General features: G+C 37.5%; 2 protein-coding genes across 2 annotated transcripts in view; one reads left to right on the forward strand and one right to left on the reverse strand.

Annotated features, from left to right (window-relative positions):
* The window catches only part of LOC134821460 (centromere protein F-like), an 81697-nt gene that overhangs the window by 6491 nt on the left and 59939 nt on the right, over positions 1–15267 (reverse strand). Inside the window, exons 58-79 of the mRNA XM_063832204.1 lie at positions 15011–15123; positions 14475–14547; positions 14104–14187; positions 12960–13093; positions 12638–12797; positions 12312–12515; positions 12038–12198; positions 11703–11883; positions 11350–11514; positions 11043–11195; positions 8037–8204; positions 6671–6805; positions 6186–6551; positions 5874–6014; positions 5602–5685; positions 4503–4586; positions 3876–3971; positions 3500–3688; positions 3127–3287; positions 2665–2797; positions 2028–2201; positions 957–1103 (exon numbers count right to left, since the gene is read on the reverse strand). Of these exons, the coding sequence (XP_063688274.1) occupies positions 957–1103; positions 2028–2201; positions 2665–2797; positions 3127–3287; positions 3500–3688; positions 3876–3971; positions 4503–4586; positions 5602–5685; positions 5874–6014; positions 6186–6551; positions 6671–6805; positions 8037–8204; positions 11043–11195; positions 11350–11514; positions 11703–11883; positions 12038–12198; positions 12312–12515; positions 12638–12797; positions 12960–13093; positions 14104–14187; positions 14475–14547; positions 15011–15123 (3306 nt within the window). The remainder of the gene's footprint in view (positions 1–956; positions 1104–2027; positions 2202–2664; positions 2798–3126; positions 3288–3499; positions 3689–3875; positions 3972–4502; positions 4587–5601; positions 5686–5873; positions 6015–6185; positions 6552–6670; positions 6806–8036; positions 8205–11042; positions 11196–11349; positions 11515–11702; positions 11884–12037; positions 12199–12311; positions 12516–12637; positions 12798–12959; positions 13094–14103; positions 14188–14474; positions 14548–15010; positions 15124–15267) is intronic.
* On the forward strand, positions 8836–10828 carry LOC134820643 (cysteine proteinase 3-like). Its single transcript, XM_063831147.1, has 2 exons — positions 8836–9005; positions 9142–10828. Exons 1-2 carry the CDS (start codon positions 8892–8894, stop codon positions 10561–10563), a joined length of 1536 nt encoding a protein of 511 aa, XP_063687217.1. The 5' UTR covers positions 8836–8891; the 3' UTR covers positions 10564–10828.

Below are 15267 nucleotides of genomic sequence, written 5' to 3' on the forward strand. Positions count from 1 at the left end.
ATTCGGGAATCGGGGGTATAATTCCCTGAAATGATTGTAAGGGGGGAGGATATACAAACATCGGGAAGGGACGTTAGGGTGGACACTGGACAAACACAGCTGTTTGATGTTTACAAAGAAAGTTTTGTTTATCACTATCCCATCCGCCGACCGATATTATTTTAGAACCTCTTTGTCGTATAAAGAAGGAGGCGATAATCGGATAATAGACTTAATAATTCAGCAAGCATATTTCTCCTCTAATTCTATAATATTACGATATAGGATATGAACTATGAAGGATACTCGATATAATAATACTTGAGCAAGCAATACTTGAGCAAGCAATACTTGAGCAATACTTGAGCAAGCAATACTTGAGCAAGCAAACAATTGGGCAACCAAACTGAAATGCAGTCAATATCATGATGGCGTTTATTAGCTTTTTATATACATATAATTGACTACTCAATCTTCAATAAAATGCGGTATTTATTTCAAAAAATATCTATAAATCTTGCCGTAAGATCAAACTTCAAGCTGAAGTGCAGCTACGTGGGTGTCTATAAAACGCTTAACAATTCCAACAATGGTGAATAGTGATGCAATCATGAATCAAATAATCTGCTGGTCAAGAATTCCCAAGGGTAAATTACCAACATCTCGTCAAAATGACTTAACCTGGTTACTGGTATATTCATCAGCATTGATTACATATTTGCCATGTTTTTTCTTCGGAATATTATAAATGTGCAACTTGATTTGTGATTTTTTAATTTAATTTTTTTAAAGAGAGGCTGGGCCTGGTTGACCCACGAGAGGATAGCATATGGATGCTTTGCCTACCTCTGGGGTATGGCAGTCCTGTGGGAGGATTGTGTGATTTGTGACTAGAACAAAAATAATAAATAGAGCCCGCCCTGTTCAAAGATCTGAACATTGTACTTAAAAATCTAAGTAAAATAATAAAACTGTACCTGACTCTGAGCAAGTTTCTCCTTATTCCGCATGCATTCCTCATTAAGATGCGCGTTAGCTCGCTCTATAGCTTCAACTATCTCATTCTGTTTTGATAGTGTCTTCTCTTTCTCCTTCAACTCGTGAAGGTTTCTCTCCAATGCATCCTGGGTGGTTGAATTGTGGTTATACATTATAAGAATTTGGTTATGTGTTTGTTTGAAGTCTTAGTTTGGGTGGGGAACCATCTAGCCGTACTAGAATAATGACATTGTAGGAATCTTTATCTTTTAGTTATCTTGATTTAGTATTTATCTGTATGCTGTAGTAATTTTGCATGTATAATTCATTAATTACATAGTTGTAGATCGTTATTGGTAACGGTCAACCTTCAATGACTAAGTCTCACTCATCATAGAAAAATATAGGTAAGATACCTCGAAACTATCGAAACTATCGAAACTATCGAAACTATCGAAACTATCGAAACTATCGAAACTATCGAAACTATCGAAACTACAGAAACATTAGGTTGAGGAATACGATTAGCAAAGAGTCCTATAATTAATACTATGAAAACATAAACTCTACAGTCTACAATTGGTGCTACGACCAGCCAAGATTCATACACTTAGTAATTCGACAATATAGACTCATAAATTATGCTGGGTCAACTTTTATATTGAAGATTACTCAGAAATTCTCATAAAATTCATAACGTAATTATGGTAATGGTATATCTCGTAAAGCAATAAGCATGTTCTATTTTTGCGGGTTACATAATCACGACCGTCGACTTGTAATTAGTCATACGTTGAGCTCTTAAAAGTTCTCGAAGCTGCGAGATATTATTCAGACGATATTTCAGTCGCTCTTACCATGACGTTATTTACACTTCATACTTTGAAATACTTGGAGAGGTCAGGTGGTTAGTGACTGAACCGGTCAGTAAATTTAAACCCCAGACCTAAACCATTAAACCCCACCAACAGATAAAACCTATATATATATATATATATATACACTCACCTGGAGTTTTTTCAAACATTTTTTTAATTTGTAACTTAATTTAATTTCTTTAATTTCTTTACCTGGAGTTTAAGAATCTTGTTCCTCTCGACAGTAAGCTGCTCTTCAGTGTGGCACTGCTGTTTCTCACTGCAGCTCAGCTGTTCCCGTAACCTTGACAATTCTTCCTGGCGCATCTTACTCTTCGCGTGGATGTCTGCCTTCATCTTAGCGACCGCTTCCTCGCACGCCGTTACCTTTAATACAAAATGTTTGATAAAGGGTTAAAGAGAGGCGTGATGAAGGGAAGAGTTAAGTATTTACAAGTACTTGTCCTGGCGTTTTAAGAGTGGTAGTTCCAAGATGCAGTTTAAACGAGACGATAACCAGATAGATAAAGCTACGTCATGATAATAAGTTTGCGCCTTTTTATGATTTAACCGACCTCAAAGGCTAAGGGATTAACTAATCGGAACTGGAAGCAGGTTTACAGAACGCGAAAGTACGAAGTTTATGAATTTAATATGGAACCAAATGGTTAATGCAAATTAAATATTCGGAAATAGAATGACTCCATTTATGGAGTGTACTTCTCGTCATTTGAATATGTGCAACCGAACTATTAAAGCACGCCAAATAACAAAGAGTATCAAAAATTTAAGAAAACCTTGATTTAAAATTGACGAAAATAAAACATTCGGAAATATAATGGCTAATCACCTCGACGATGGCACGTCTGTGTTTGTCATTAGCAACGCTTAGTTCGTTATGGAGGGTTGTGATTCTACTATTCTTTTCTTCCAGTTCATCCAGCACAGAAGTTAGTTTGGTCTTTAACAGCTCCATCTCAGATCTGGGGAATAGACAAGTTATTTTAGGTCTTAATTCTAAATTAAAAAATAACTCAATTTTTGGAAACTTTTCTTTTATTCAAAGTCATTCCTCTGGGAGTTCAGAGTTGGAACCAAAGAGGGTAAATCCATTGAAAATGTGCAATAAAATGGTCGATAACAAATAGGAGTAGAGAAAACTGAAATTGACGTACATAACAACCTATTATTTCGCAGTGAATCATAAAATAAGACGAAATCTTTAAAAAAAAAGGGGGCCTTGTATTGATGAACAGATCGTTTTAATCCAGTTTTGAGGGAAAATCATGTCAAGATTATTCATCGTACTGACCTGATTGTATCAAGTGTCGTTGCAGATAGTTTCCCGCTCTTTTCAGCCACTGCACGCTTTTCCTCTGATTCTCCCAGCGCCTTCTGGAGTCTTCTACATTGTTCCAAGTGATCAGCTAATTCGCCCACCGCTGACTTGTGCTTACCTTCCATTGCCTTCAGCTGGGAAAAAACAATAAGTGTTTGTTGGAAGACCCATTGTGAAATGTGAGGGTATAAAATATTCATATTTCAAGTTTTTATCCAAATCAAATCAATTTGAAAAAATCTATATCATACATTAAAATTTAAAATAGACAGATACATCGTCATCATTTCGAGTCTGAGTTTTTATTTGAAATTCATACCACAATCCACATCTACCAAGTACCAACCTTTGCGGAGAGTTGCTGCTGTTTTAGATCTGCTTCATGTTGGTGACTAACCACCAGTTTCTTCAGGTCCCTTGCTTTGCCTTGCAACTCCATGATGGACTCATCCTTCTTCTTTATTGAAGTAAGAGCCTCTCCAAGCTTAGAACTGAGCTCGTCAATCTTTTTCTCCAAAATTGACTTTTTATCCGTCTGCAAGAGAATCATGATGACGTATCACGTAATATCTAAATATAGGGTACTTAAGTGCACGAAACTATTAGAATAAAACCCATTATCGGGAATTTCCCCACAATGGGGAAATGATAATGCACCATGGTCCGTGACGTTGGTAGGGAGGGAGGGTGTGTACTCAACACTAATCGAGGAAAACACTTACAATCAGATTGAGATCGTCCACTGCTTGTTTATGAGTCGCATGTAGCTCCTGCAGTTCCTTATCCATGTGTTTTAAAAGTGTCTCTTGCTTCTCAACCTGGAGGAGAGGTCAATTCAGTTATCTGAATTAATTTAGATAATTAGATGATTAGATGATTAGATAATCAGATAATAATATAATAAGTAACCTGTCACCTTCAACTGTCATTAAATTGTCCACAAAATCATACATCTGTCTAACACAAAAATTAACAAACATTTTAATAATAAATGGTGTTTAAATAATATTAAGCGACACTTATTCAGTAGTGTGAAAAGGCTATATTAATATAGAGGCCCAAATACTAAGATTCAAATAAAATGCAAGACCTACCAAACAAAAATACCAGTTTTAACTCTCAAAACTGCACTGTGACATACTCTATATACCCATTAAACTGATAACATCTTGGGAATAAAGCTTCTCCAAATCATGTTGTGACAAATTGAATAAGTATGTCTTTAATAACACACCTTAAACATTTTAAATTTTAAAATGTTTAAGAAACACTGTCAGCCACAAAATAAGACAGCTAAATTGTTATAATACGTAAAAACTACAGAATATCCTCAGTGTAAGGATGCTCACCTGTTCGGAGAGGTGCTGGTTATCGCTGCAGACTGCTGAGATCTTCTGATCTTGCTCTTCTAATTTTTCAAACTTTTCTTTGTTCTGAATTACAAATTACAATGTCAAGTTTGAGTGCAAACTGAAAGTTTTCCGAATCAAATCAACATAATACTTTTGATTTCCAATTTATAAAAAACTTTAACATTATATTCCAATTTATCTTTTCGATTGAGCATAATATCTCTCCATCGTATGTTGATGGGTTAAATTAATGAGTTTTAAAAATTATCTAAGCTACATCCTAGATCTCTCAGCTATGAGTACCCTAGTTCACCACAAAGAAAAGAAAATATTGTGACAATCGAAGGTTAATAGGGCTACGTACACGGCTGAAACATCTACGATCAAAAGCTTTCCACAAATAAAACGATCGGATACAATTCGAAATTAGAACCATTTCGAAGTTGCTGGGAGTATGGTAGCAACCTTCTTTCGTCACAATATTATATATCTCACATACAAATACATAACTTGTCACCGATATTTATAAATATAACTGTTACCAAACAAAACTCTGTACCAATTAACCCTGAAACTTAACTCTTTATCCAACTCAAAAACTGAGTTCACGTTAAAATATTAATATAAATGAGGTCTATAAAAGTTGACCATCAAGGATTCAAGTCGGTCAACAACTGATAAGCAAATCGTATCCTGTGGAACTAATCGACACTATAGTAAGCACATTCTATCACTATAGTGACGAAAATAAACAGGTAAAATCGATTGTCTACGTATAAGGTATAACATTATTTACAATTAATTAAGTTTATTGATTTAAGAAGATCTGAATTAAATATGAATCAAGAAGAAATAGTACACTTATTAAAAGAATGGTTAAGTTCATACGCTTTTCTTTCGATAAAATAATAAGCAATCATAACTGAGAGAGAGAGAATAGTAACATGAAAATTTGTGAGTGTTATGACGTCATAACAATGACGTCATAGCCTCAAGAGTATCTGTTTTTGTACATGTCCATATCCCGGAGATACCGGTTTTTAATTTTCTCATCCTTGATGGGTGAGCTGGTGCGGAGCGGTCTTATGTTTCTAACCTCGTCAGTCAGCTTATCTGAGATGGTTTCCGCGTGGTTCAGCTGGTTCTTCAGCTTCCGTACCATCTCGTCTTTAGTGGCACTCTGAGGTGAGGGTTGCTTATTAAGAACTGCTTGATAGTGATGATTTAGATGAAACTCACTACAGAGTGGCTGCAGTGGCATTACATCTTCCTCTGACAAGCGCCAGACAAAACAAAAGTATTTTGTGCCTCACAAGTATGTACTAGTCCCACTCCCTTCACGAAATAAAAATAAACACAAGTATATACCTCTTCCAAAGTTTTGAAGTGATCTTCTTCGCTTCTTAGCAATCTACTTTTTAGTTGCTTGATGGCAACGTCTTTCTCCTCCATTTGTAAGGAGTACTTCTTTATCTTGTCCTGAGTCGCTAACATCTCCGCTCGTAACTCCTGGGAACGAAAGCTCTTAGATAATTGATAATTGATATGTTTCTTTACATGTTTTCCTCATTACTAGTGTCATTTAACGGTGCCAATTTTGAGAAAATGGAAGTAAAACTTGAAAACTAGGAACTCAGATGTTTACGACCCGAAAGACCGGCCGTAAACAACAGAACTAACCTCAGTAGCCTTATTAGCCTGAGTTATCTCGTCCATAGCATACTCATATCTCTTCTTGTAGTCCGCTAACTGTCCGTCTGAGTCCTGGTTCTTGATGTTGAGCTTGTCTCGCTCATCTTCCGCGTGTCTGTGTTGAGCTCTTATCTTCTCCAAGTCTTGTTGTCTTCTCTCGCACGTGCTCTCAATCTTATCATTCTTTACTTTGAGATCGTTGTTTTCGGTTTGAGATAACTTCAGTTCATTTTGTATGGCTTTGTTTGTGTTTTCACTCTGTTCCAACATTGCGTAGTTGTTCTTTAACTTCTCCTGTGCTAGCTTCAGTTCACTTGCGGAGGTGTGTCGTGCGTTCTTGCTGTGTTCTCGATACTGAAGTGGTTGTCTTGGTAACTTATGTGGTTGTTGTCATAGTAATGAGCGATATGTTTGCCATGGTAACTTATGTAAAATTTGTCTAGTAATAAGTAGTAAGTTGAAAATGAACGAACCAAATGGAACTCCTTTTTAAGCTGATGATGGTTTGCCTGCAACTTGGCATGTTCCAGCTCTATCTTCTTCAGAGATGCTTGGGTTGCGAGAAGTCTGCCGTCGGTGTCCCTCAGTACCCTTTCTTGATTATCAAGCTGATGGATAGACGTGATTATTAAAATCATTATTTTGAAAATTTGAAAGCATCAAATAGTTTATAGCTTAGGTACAGTGAAATTTCATCAAGAAACATATTGAATGAATATTCGCCCAGATCTACGGGCAACTTGTGGCTCACTCTAAAATACCTAACATTCTCATCATCTCCACGGTTATACTCTGAGTATTACTAAAATATTTTAGCGGAAATTCTCGCTTGTGTAATTTTCGATCATGTCCAGCGAAAGCTCTCGTCGATATTTGAAGCACTAGTCGGCTTTGTTGTAAACTGTTTCATTTATGGATTGGCTAGGCAATTTAACTTAACAATGGTTTCTTCTAAATACTTCTGCAAGTACAGGCGATTTAGTCTGGGATATACTGATACAGTAAATAAGATTGTCAATTCTCGCGGTACTTTAACTACGAGTTAAAAGGATATTTATCTTGTAAAGAAGGAACACTGCTGCCATCGAGACAAAAGTTATCGGACGTTTAAAAAGTTACAGAATTTAACAGATTGGGCCAGACAGCGATCGTTATATCGAACTCTTTTCTCTTTACTACTACTAGCACATTTCCAATTCAAGCACTCTTCCAATTCTACCCTTGTAATCATTTAAATACTTCCACAACGTAAAAAGTTGCTGTCTAGTAATCCACTCATATACTTGTATCTGGTCCCTTGTCCAGACGACATCATTGATTCATTCCAATATCCCTGTCTAGTCATGATTGGAGGGGGGATGTTTACCGCTAAGTTAATAATCTGAGGAAGATGACTGATATCTTACTTAGATAAGAACCTACTAACAGAGTACAGTGAAAGAAGAAACTTATGGATTAAAATAGAGTAGCTGGGTCTTTGACAAAAATCGTTGCTTTTGTTGAACTACATGATAAATGTCTACAGTATAATGACCTAACCTAATGATAAGGACAACTCCAAGAAACCACCCAAGTCGTAAACTAATTACAACACTACAAATCTATTACATTTATTGAGAATTATGTAATGTAACGTGATGGAAATATTTTAAGCGGGCATATCCTGTCCAAACCCAGGATGCACGACATGAAGAATTCGTTATAACTTTGTATGAAAAGCATTAATAATAGTGAACCAGAAATATTCGACAATTCCGCGATTTTAAAACGGACACAAACTACCCCTCGTCATTCCTCAAAATGGTGCACCGCCTCACGGCCAGCAGCACTATAAATTACCTGCAGGGACTTGCTCTTCTTGAGCTCAGCGAGAGCTGCAATCTCATTGTCCGCATTGTGCAGCTTCTTCTCCAAGTTAGCTGTCCCGATCTGGGCTTCTACGTATTTGTTATTGCACGTGTCAAGCTCGCGCTTCAACTGCGCGATCAGCGAGTCTCTGTCCTCTACCTGTGAGAAAGGGGTGTTGTAAGAAGGTTTGTCTCGGGCTGCTGGTTGAAGTCAGCAGTGACATGAGGTTTGTTAAGCTTATTGTCATGTCAATCAATAGAGTTTGACAATGACATTGGGGCAACGTAATATTTCTATGGTCATTATATTGTGTTTTACAACAATTAATAAGGATAATGGTGCTTTATGTTAGAACTGGTCAATATTTTAGGACATAATAGTTTTATCAGCAGTAAGTTTATTTATTGTAAAGTACAGACTGGTCGCCATTGTCATATCCCATCTCTACTCTCTAAGATGTTTTCAGTTTAACTTTTTCTTTTTTGTTTTTGCAACTTCATAATTCATATTCACTATCGTTATTTAACAACCAAACAAAAGAAAGATATTCTAAGGGGGAACATTGTAATACGTAGGTGAGAAGTATTCATTAGTCAAGGGAAATTATCATGGTAAAAATTTCTTTGAATGGAGAACTGCCTAACATATAATAGAAATATCATTAAGGAACACCTTTAGTCATAGTACTAAGGCAAAGATATATTCTACCAATTATTGTCCGCTGATATGCTAAGACCATTATTCTATCCCATTGTCAACACTCGAGCTTTATAAGTCACCATGGCGTCATAAATAATTCATTTACAGTTGTTTACTTATTGATTGAGTTTACTGGTTTCCTGAAAGATGATCTCCCTACTGTTACTGTTGCTATCACTGGTGCACATGGGCACTTCAGGGACACTATCACATCGCCAGCTCATCAGAAAATACAACCAACTTAAGGAAGAATATCATCAGGTTCGTTCACTGCTAGGCTGCAGCGTTTACTTTACCTTCTATTAAGACTTCAAAAATTGGCGGCCAAAATTTACATTTCGGTTTTCATTCAGTTCAAATCTGTATTATAATTTATTGATTATATTACAACTCTCAGGATAAGTTATTTCGGTCAACAGCTGACGATAAAGCACACTTTTTGGAATTTTCCAGAACTTCAGAAATTATCGAAAAACACAACGCAGACCATCAAAGCCTCTGGAAAGCTGATTACAACGACTTCGCTCTGATGACCCAGTCAGAAAAAGAACAGCACCTCGGAGTTAACGTCTCCTCACTGGAGAAGCTGGCACGCAGACAGGTGAGAGAGGAGGTAACCCTGGTGACCAGAGGACTTCCAAAATCTGCAAACTACGAAACGAAGATACCACCCCCTAAACAGCAAGGTAGCTGCGGAAGCTGCTGGGCCTTTGGATCCAGTGCTCCTTTAGAATACCAGATAAACCGAAGGAGCGGAGGTATACAGATCCTAGGAGAGCAGCAGTGGGTTGATTGCGTGTACGATAGGACCGGTTGTAAGGGAGGCTGGATGTCCACGGCGTGGAAATGGTCACGTGATAACGATCACATGATTGCTAGAGAGTCTGACTATCCTTACAAGGCAGAATATGGAAAGTGTAAGAAGAATGTTAAAAGTGCTCTTTCGGGGTTCGCGATCATCGAAACCATCAAAATTGAGAAAGGGGATGACGCTGTCGCTAGGGCCATAGCAGATAAATCAATCGGTGTTCTAGCGACGGCAGTGGAAGCTGGAAAGTCATTCTTTCAGTACAAAGAAGGTATTTACGACGAGAAGAAGTGTGGGGATAAAGTGAACCATGCTATGGTGTTCGTAGGATATGGCATTAAGGATGGACGGGGCTTCTTCAGATTACGGAATAGTTGGGGATCGTGGGGTGATGAGGGACATATAAATGTTAGGAGAGGGTTGGACGGAAAGAATTACAACATCTGTAGAACCACTGACTTTGCCCAATATCCGAGCATATCTGGAGGCGATGATGATAGAGAGGAAGATGACGATGACAGTGATGAAGATGACGACGAAGATGACGACGGAAGATGGAAGAAACTTGTCGGGAAACAGCTGAGAGGTGGGATTACGAGCATGAAATACAGTGTGGGAGAAGCCAAAGTGAAATGCGAGAAAGATAAGGACTGCGTTGGAATTTGTTGTGAGGGAAGTAAATGCGAGCTTAACAAAAAAACAAAGTACAGAGAAGACAAAGACAGTGTTTCTTATCTTTTAAACCGAGATGGAAAGGACGATGATGAAGAGAAAGATGAGAAAGACGATGACAGTGATGACGACGGAAGATGGAAGAAACTTGTCGGGAAACAGCTGAGAGGTGGGATTACGAGCATGAAATACAGTGTGGAAGAAGCCAAAGTGAAATGCGAGAAAGATAAGGACTGCGTTGGAATTTGTTGTGAGGGAAGTAAATGCGAGCTTAACAAAAAAACAAAGTACAGAAAAGATAAAGACAGTGTTTCTTATCTTCTAAACCGAGCTGAATAAGAAGACCGATCTTGTGGATGAGATGCCATGGTTTCCTGGGTCAAGGAATGTGGAAATGTGAGTAGGAACAACCACCTTAGATGAAATACCTCTATATATATATTATACAGATAGTGACAATGGTACCTATTTACGTTTAAATGCGTAGAGCAGAGCAATTTAAGGAATTTGTAGTGTTGAATCTTGTATAGTTATTAATTTTCTCACTCAGAATTTTTGGGATTTTTACACATATTATGTTCAATACTAGTTGCACTTGCACTGTAGTACGTCGTTTTCAGTTTTTCTGACTATGAATCTCAAGAAATCACGACCAGGCTCGATAAAATCTAAGCTCAAGAAAACTCAAAATCAGATCAAGACTGATAGCGAGAAGGAAAATATAACTGTGAAACAAAAATAAATTTGACCGGAGTTACCATAAAATTAAATAACATTACAAAATAAAAATGAAACTAAACAAAACTGCATCAACTTACGTCTCTAGAATATTTGACGTTTTGTTCCTTGCCTTGGGCAATCTCCCGCTCCAGCTCATGAATCTTTCTCTCAAACTGTTCCAACTCATCCAAACACTGACGATATTGTTGTTGGGACGAATGTAGCTCGTCCTCCATGTGCTTGAAAGAGTCCTAAGAGACACATTTATAGTTAGGAAGATAGTGTTAGAACCTAACCATTAGGATCTACAGACTACACTGTACAGGTTCTGTGAATCTTACGGTTTTCTATAGATTCACAGAAACAAAAATCAGCCTTAATAAAGTTCTGCAAGCAAAATTTTACCTGAACAAATGCTTTGTGTTGTTCTCCTTGGTGATTCATCTCAGTTTTTATCTGAAGTATCTCAGACTCTTTAGAGGTGATAGTGTCCTTCTTGTCTACCAGGGACTGTTTCAGAGATACTATCTCCTCCTCGTTCTTAATTAGATCTCCTTCCAGCCGGGTAATCTGGAAATGGTGATTTTGTGAAATACTTAAACAAATTTTTTAGCAATTGTTATCAAACCGATAAATTGGTTAATCAAAGTCGACTGGTTGACCATTGACCATGTCAACAATAACAGCATAATTAATGAATCTATACTTCAAGAGTTTAAATTTCCCAATTGGTCAGACTGAATCTATACTTATCTAACCTCTGTGTGTTTCTCCTGCAAGCGGTCCCTCTGTTCCTGGTGCATGGTCTGCAACCTCACAACATCCTCCCTCAGTTTCTGTATCTCTGTACATTTGTCCTGGTAGTCCTCGTCCAGTCCCCTCAGATCTTCTGAGACCACGTTACACTGGTTCTCCAAACTGTCCCGCTCTCCCTGCACTCTGAGGGGGTAGGGGTTACAGACAAGTTGGTAGGATTGTTGATCTTTTCAAAGTAACACTGCCAAGTCTTCAAAAGTGAGAGGGTTCTAAATTAGATCCACACCCTTTTATCTTTCAACTCTCTTACAATACCTGGTTTATAGGGTGCACTTACCTATTCCTTTCCTCAATCACGGTATCTATCTGAACCTTCAAATCTTCGATAGTTTCCTTCTTGTTCTTAACATCACTCTCCAAAACCGATACTTTGTCAGACGCCAGCGCTAATTCGTCTCTAGTCTGAGCCAGGGTACAAGCACCTGACCTGATCTCCTCCTAATGAAATCATACTTTATAGTGAATCGAGGACAAATTAAATACAAAATTATATAAAGTGAAAGTGAAGGTTGAGAATGAGATCATATAAATAAAGTAGCTACTGGTCTAACCTTGAAGGTGTCTATCGACTCGCTCTGAGACTTCTGGAGATTGCTGTTATCCCTGATCTCATCTCGGAGACCAGATATCATCTTGTTCTTCTTGCCAATTTCCTGACTCAGACGCTCTACCTCCGCTACTTGGTGTTCAACCTGGTCCTTTTGCAGGTCCCCTTCTTCTGTCTTGGTCGCTAACTGCCTCGTTAACTCTCTCACCTGAAGTGTATGGTTCGGTTGAAGAAAATTAAAAGCAAATTTTGTGTTCACATTGTCAAATTGGAATAGCAAAAGATAGGCTAAAAATTAAATTGAAATCAAAAGTAAGAGCAAAAGTGTACCTGTCCCTCGAGGCCTCTTATCTGATCCCTCTTTTGGGCGTTCTCAGCGGTAGCAATAGCAAGCTCCTCAGTAGCTGTCTTCAGATCGCATTCCTTTTGTTGCAAGATCTCACTATCTCTCTTAATCTTGCGGGCCTGCAGAGATAACTCCTCCTTTGCTCTGAGGAAATTGTTAAACAATCAGCCATGGTTGCAACTGAAACGGATAAACACTGAAAGGGATGAACATTGGCTGGGGCCTGGGAATTAAAATGTTCTCATAGAATAGGAGAGTAAGTTTTCAATTAATTGCTAAATAAGGAAGTAGTTAAGTTAAACTGACTCGAAGAGGTGTCGTTTCGTCTGCTCGAGCTCTCCCTTTCTATTCTTCAGTTCCTCCTCAGCAACTCTGCAGTGGTCACGTGTGGAGCTGAGATCTGAGGAGAGGTGGAGGATCTCCTTCTCGTTCCCAATCACCTGTCAGAAACACGTATGTCAAATAAGATTTACGTGATCATTTAAATGGTGTTTAATACGGTATATGAATGAATCCATAAACCAGCAGACAAATTGGGACAAATTTAAAAACAAGATTGATTTCAAACTTCTATTAAACATTTAGACTTTTCGAAAATTTCAACTATTCAAACATTTAAACAATTTAATCTTCTGTTAAATGCTGTTTGTACTAAGATACGGATAAAGTAAGTACCTAGTTAAGTGTTTGTATTTTATAAACACTTAACTATATATACACTTCAAAATACTCTGGAGGATTATAAATTATCCTCCAGAGTATTTTTGTAGACACTTTGGGACATCGAATTATTGGCTGCAATTGAGAGCTGGGGAGCCTCAATTCTGTTTTTTTATGATGGATGTAGTTATAGGGGCCATCGAGAGTCGCAACAAATGCTCCAGGTTCATGAAATGAACCAAAATGGACAATAATAACAATCTCCTAAAGGGGCTCAGCATGGCTCAAAATTGGTAAGAAAGTGTTTGTGTCGATCGTACGACCACTACAGAATTACCTTATGTCTAGAACTGACATGAGGGGGTGCATGATGTTTTCATTTTCGCTCATTCCATCAATATTGAACCTGGGGCATTTTTTGCGACTTTCGATGGCCCCTAGGCCTAGCTAATAGTAATACCTATATACATTATACATCATTTACAAATGTTTTTGACTTAATTTATGACTTGACAGGGCAAATAAACCAATGTCCCCGTTTTGTCCCAATACTAGTGTATCCAATTTGTCTACAAAAATCCGAATTTATCGGACCCACTTTATCGGATCTATCTTAATATAAGCTTAGTCTAGTGGCAAAATATGGAGTGATTAAGAAGATCCAGCAATATATTTGTTGTCCATACAGATGTTCTACGGTCAAACCAGGGACCTTCTATTCCAGACAAAACGATATCTTCATCATAATTTACAATATCTTCATAATAACCAAGGTATAACAAATGGTTACCTCTTTGGTTTTGTGGGCCAGTGACTGCGTCACATTAGCTAACTCTGTATCTAGTTGCAAGACCTTGCGTTCTTTGTTCAGGATCTGGTGGTTAAATAGTAAATAGGGGCATAGTTAGCATATTATAACTTTATAACATAGTTAGCATATCATAAAGATATGTAGTCAGCATATCAAAAACAGAGCTTTAAGTTTAACTTCCTGTTCCAGGACTATACTTACAAAACTGTCATGATAAAGGAGTAGTAAACCGCACAATAAGGCAAGTAAACAGTTTGACCAGCGGTTAATCATGGTGACGCATTGAATCGCACCACGTAACCATCATTAACCAGGTTATATTAATCGCGTCACAGTACTTGACTACTGACCTCTTCACAGCGTTTCTTAAAGTCTTTCTGCAAGGCTGCGTAGTCGGCTTGGATCCTTGCCATTTCTTCTAACCTGGAAACAGCCAGGCTGGTCAAAAAACGGGAAGATTTATGTAGATTAATTGGATTTTGGAAAATATTTCTGCTTTCAGACAAAATCAAGTTAACGGTGCAGGTTGCAGTATCTTACTAAAATGCTAAAATGCTAAAATGCTAAATGCTACAAACTAAAGGTCGAATATATCTTTCGAGCCTTCGAGGCCTGTTGATAAAAACAGGTTTTTAATAAAAAATTTCTATGGTAAGTTTCTGCTCTTAAACTGGTACTTTAACAATTCCATATTAAGGGAACTTTTATATTTACAAAGATTAATTATGCACTATAATATAATGCCTAGCATAACGGAAAAATAAAAGTTGAGAGAATAAAGCCAATTCTCGATCGAAATCAAACTTATATGGCCTGCATATGATCGATAAGCGGCGAAGAATAAACTAATAAACAACTTTTATATAATGACAAATAATAATAATACCTGTCGCTTAGCTCTCCCTCTACAATAGAAAGTTTGTTGGAGGTGGTCGTTAGTTTCTCCTCCGTAGACTTGAGGGTCTTTGTGGTGGACGAGTACTCTGATTTTAACTCAGCCTAAAGGAGCAAACATATTAAATTTAATATAAATAATGTGTCTTATTTTTTGCTTTATTTTTGCGTCGTATTTATAACCGATATTTAAAGTGTTCACTCTTGCAAGCTGCATTTTATCAAGTAAAGTATGGGAACTCTAATGTG

The sequence above is a fragment of the Bolinopsis microptera genome, chromosome 9 (assembly GCF_026151205.1).
Source record: "Bolinopsis microptera isolate Bmic1 chromosome 9, MBARI_Bmic_1.0, whole genome shotgun sequence".
Classification (NCBI taxonomy): Eukaryota; Metazoa; Ctenophora; class Tentaculata; order Lobata; family Bolinopsidae; genus Bolinopsis; species Bolinopsis microptera.

Coding starts and splice junctions, on each gene's coding strand:
- LOC134820643 (XM_063831147.1), top strand. CDS start 8,892: ATGATCTCCCTACTGTTACTGTTGCTATCACTGGTGCACATGGGCACT. Junction 9,006..9,141: donor TTAAGGAAGAATATCATCAG/GTTCGTTCACTG, acceptor TACAACTCTCAG/GATAAGTTATTTCGGTCAAC.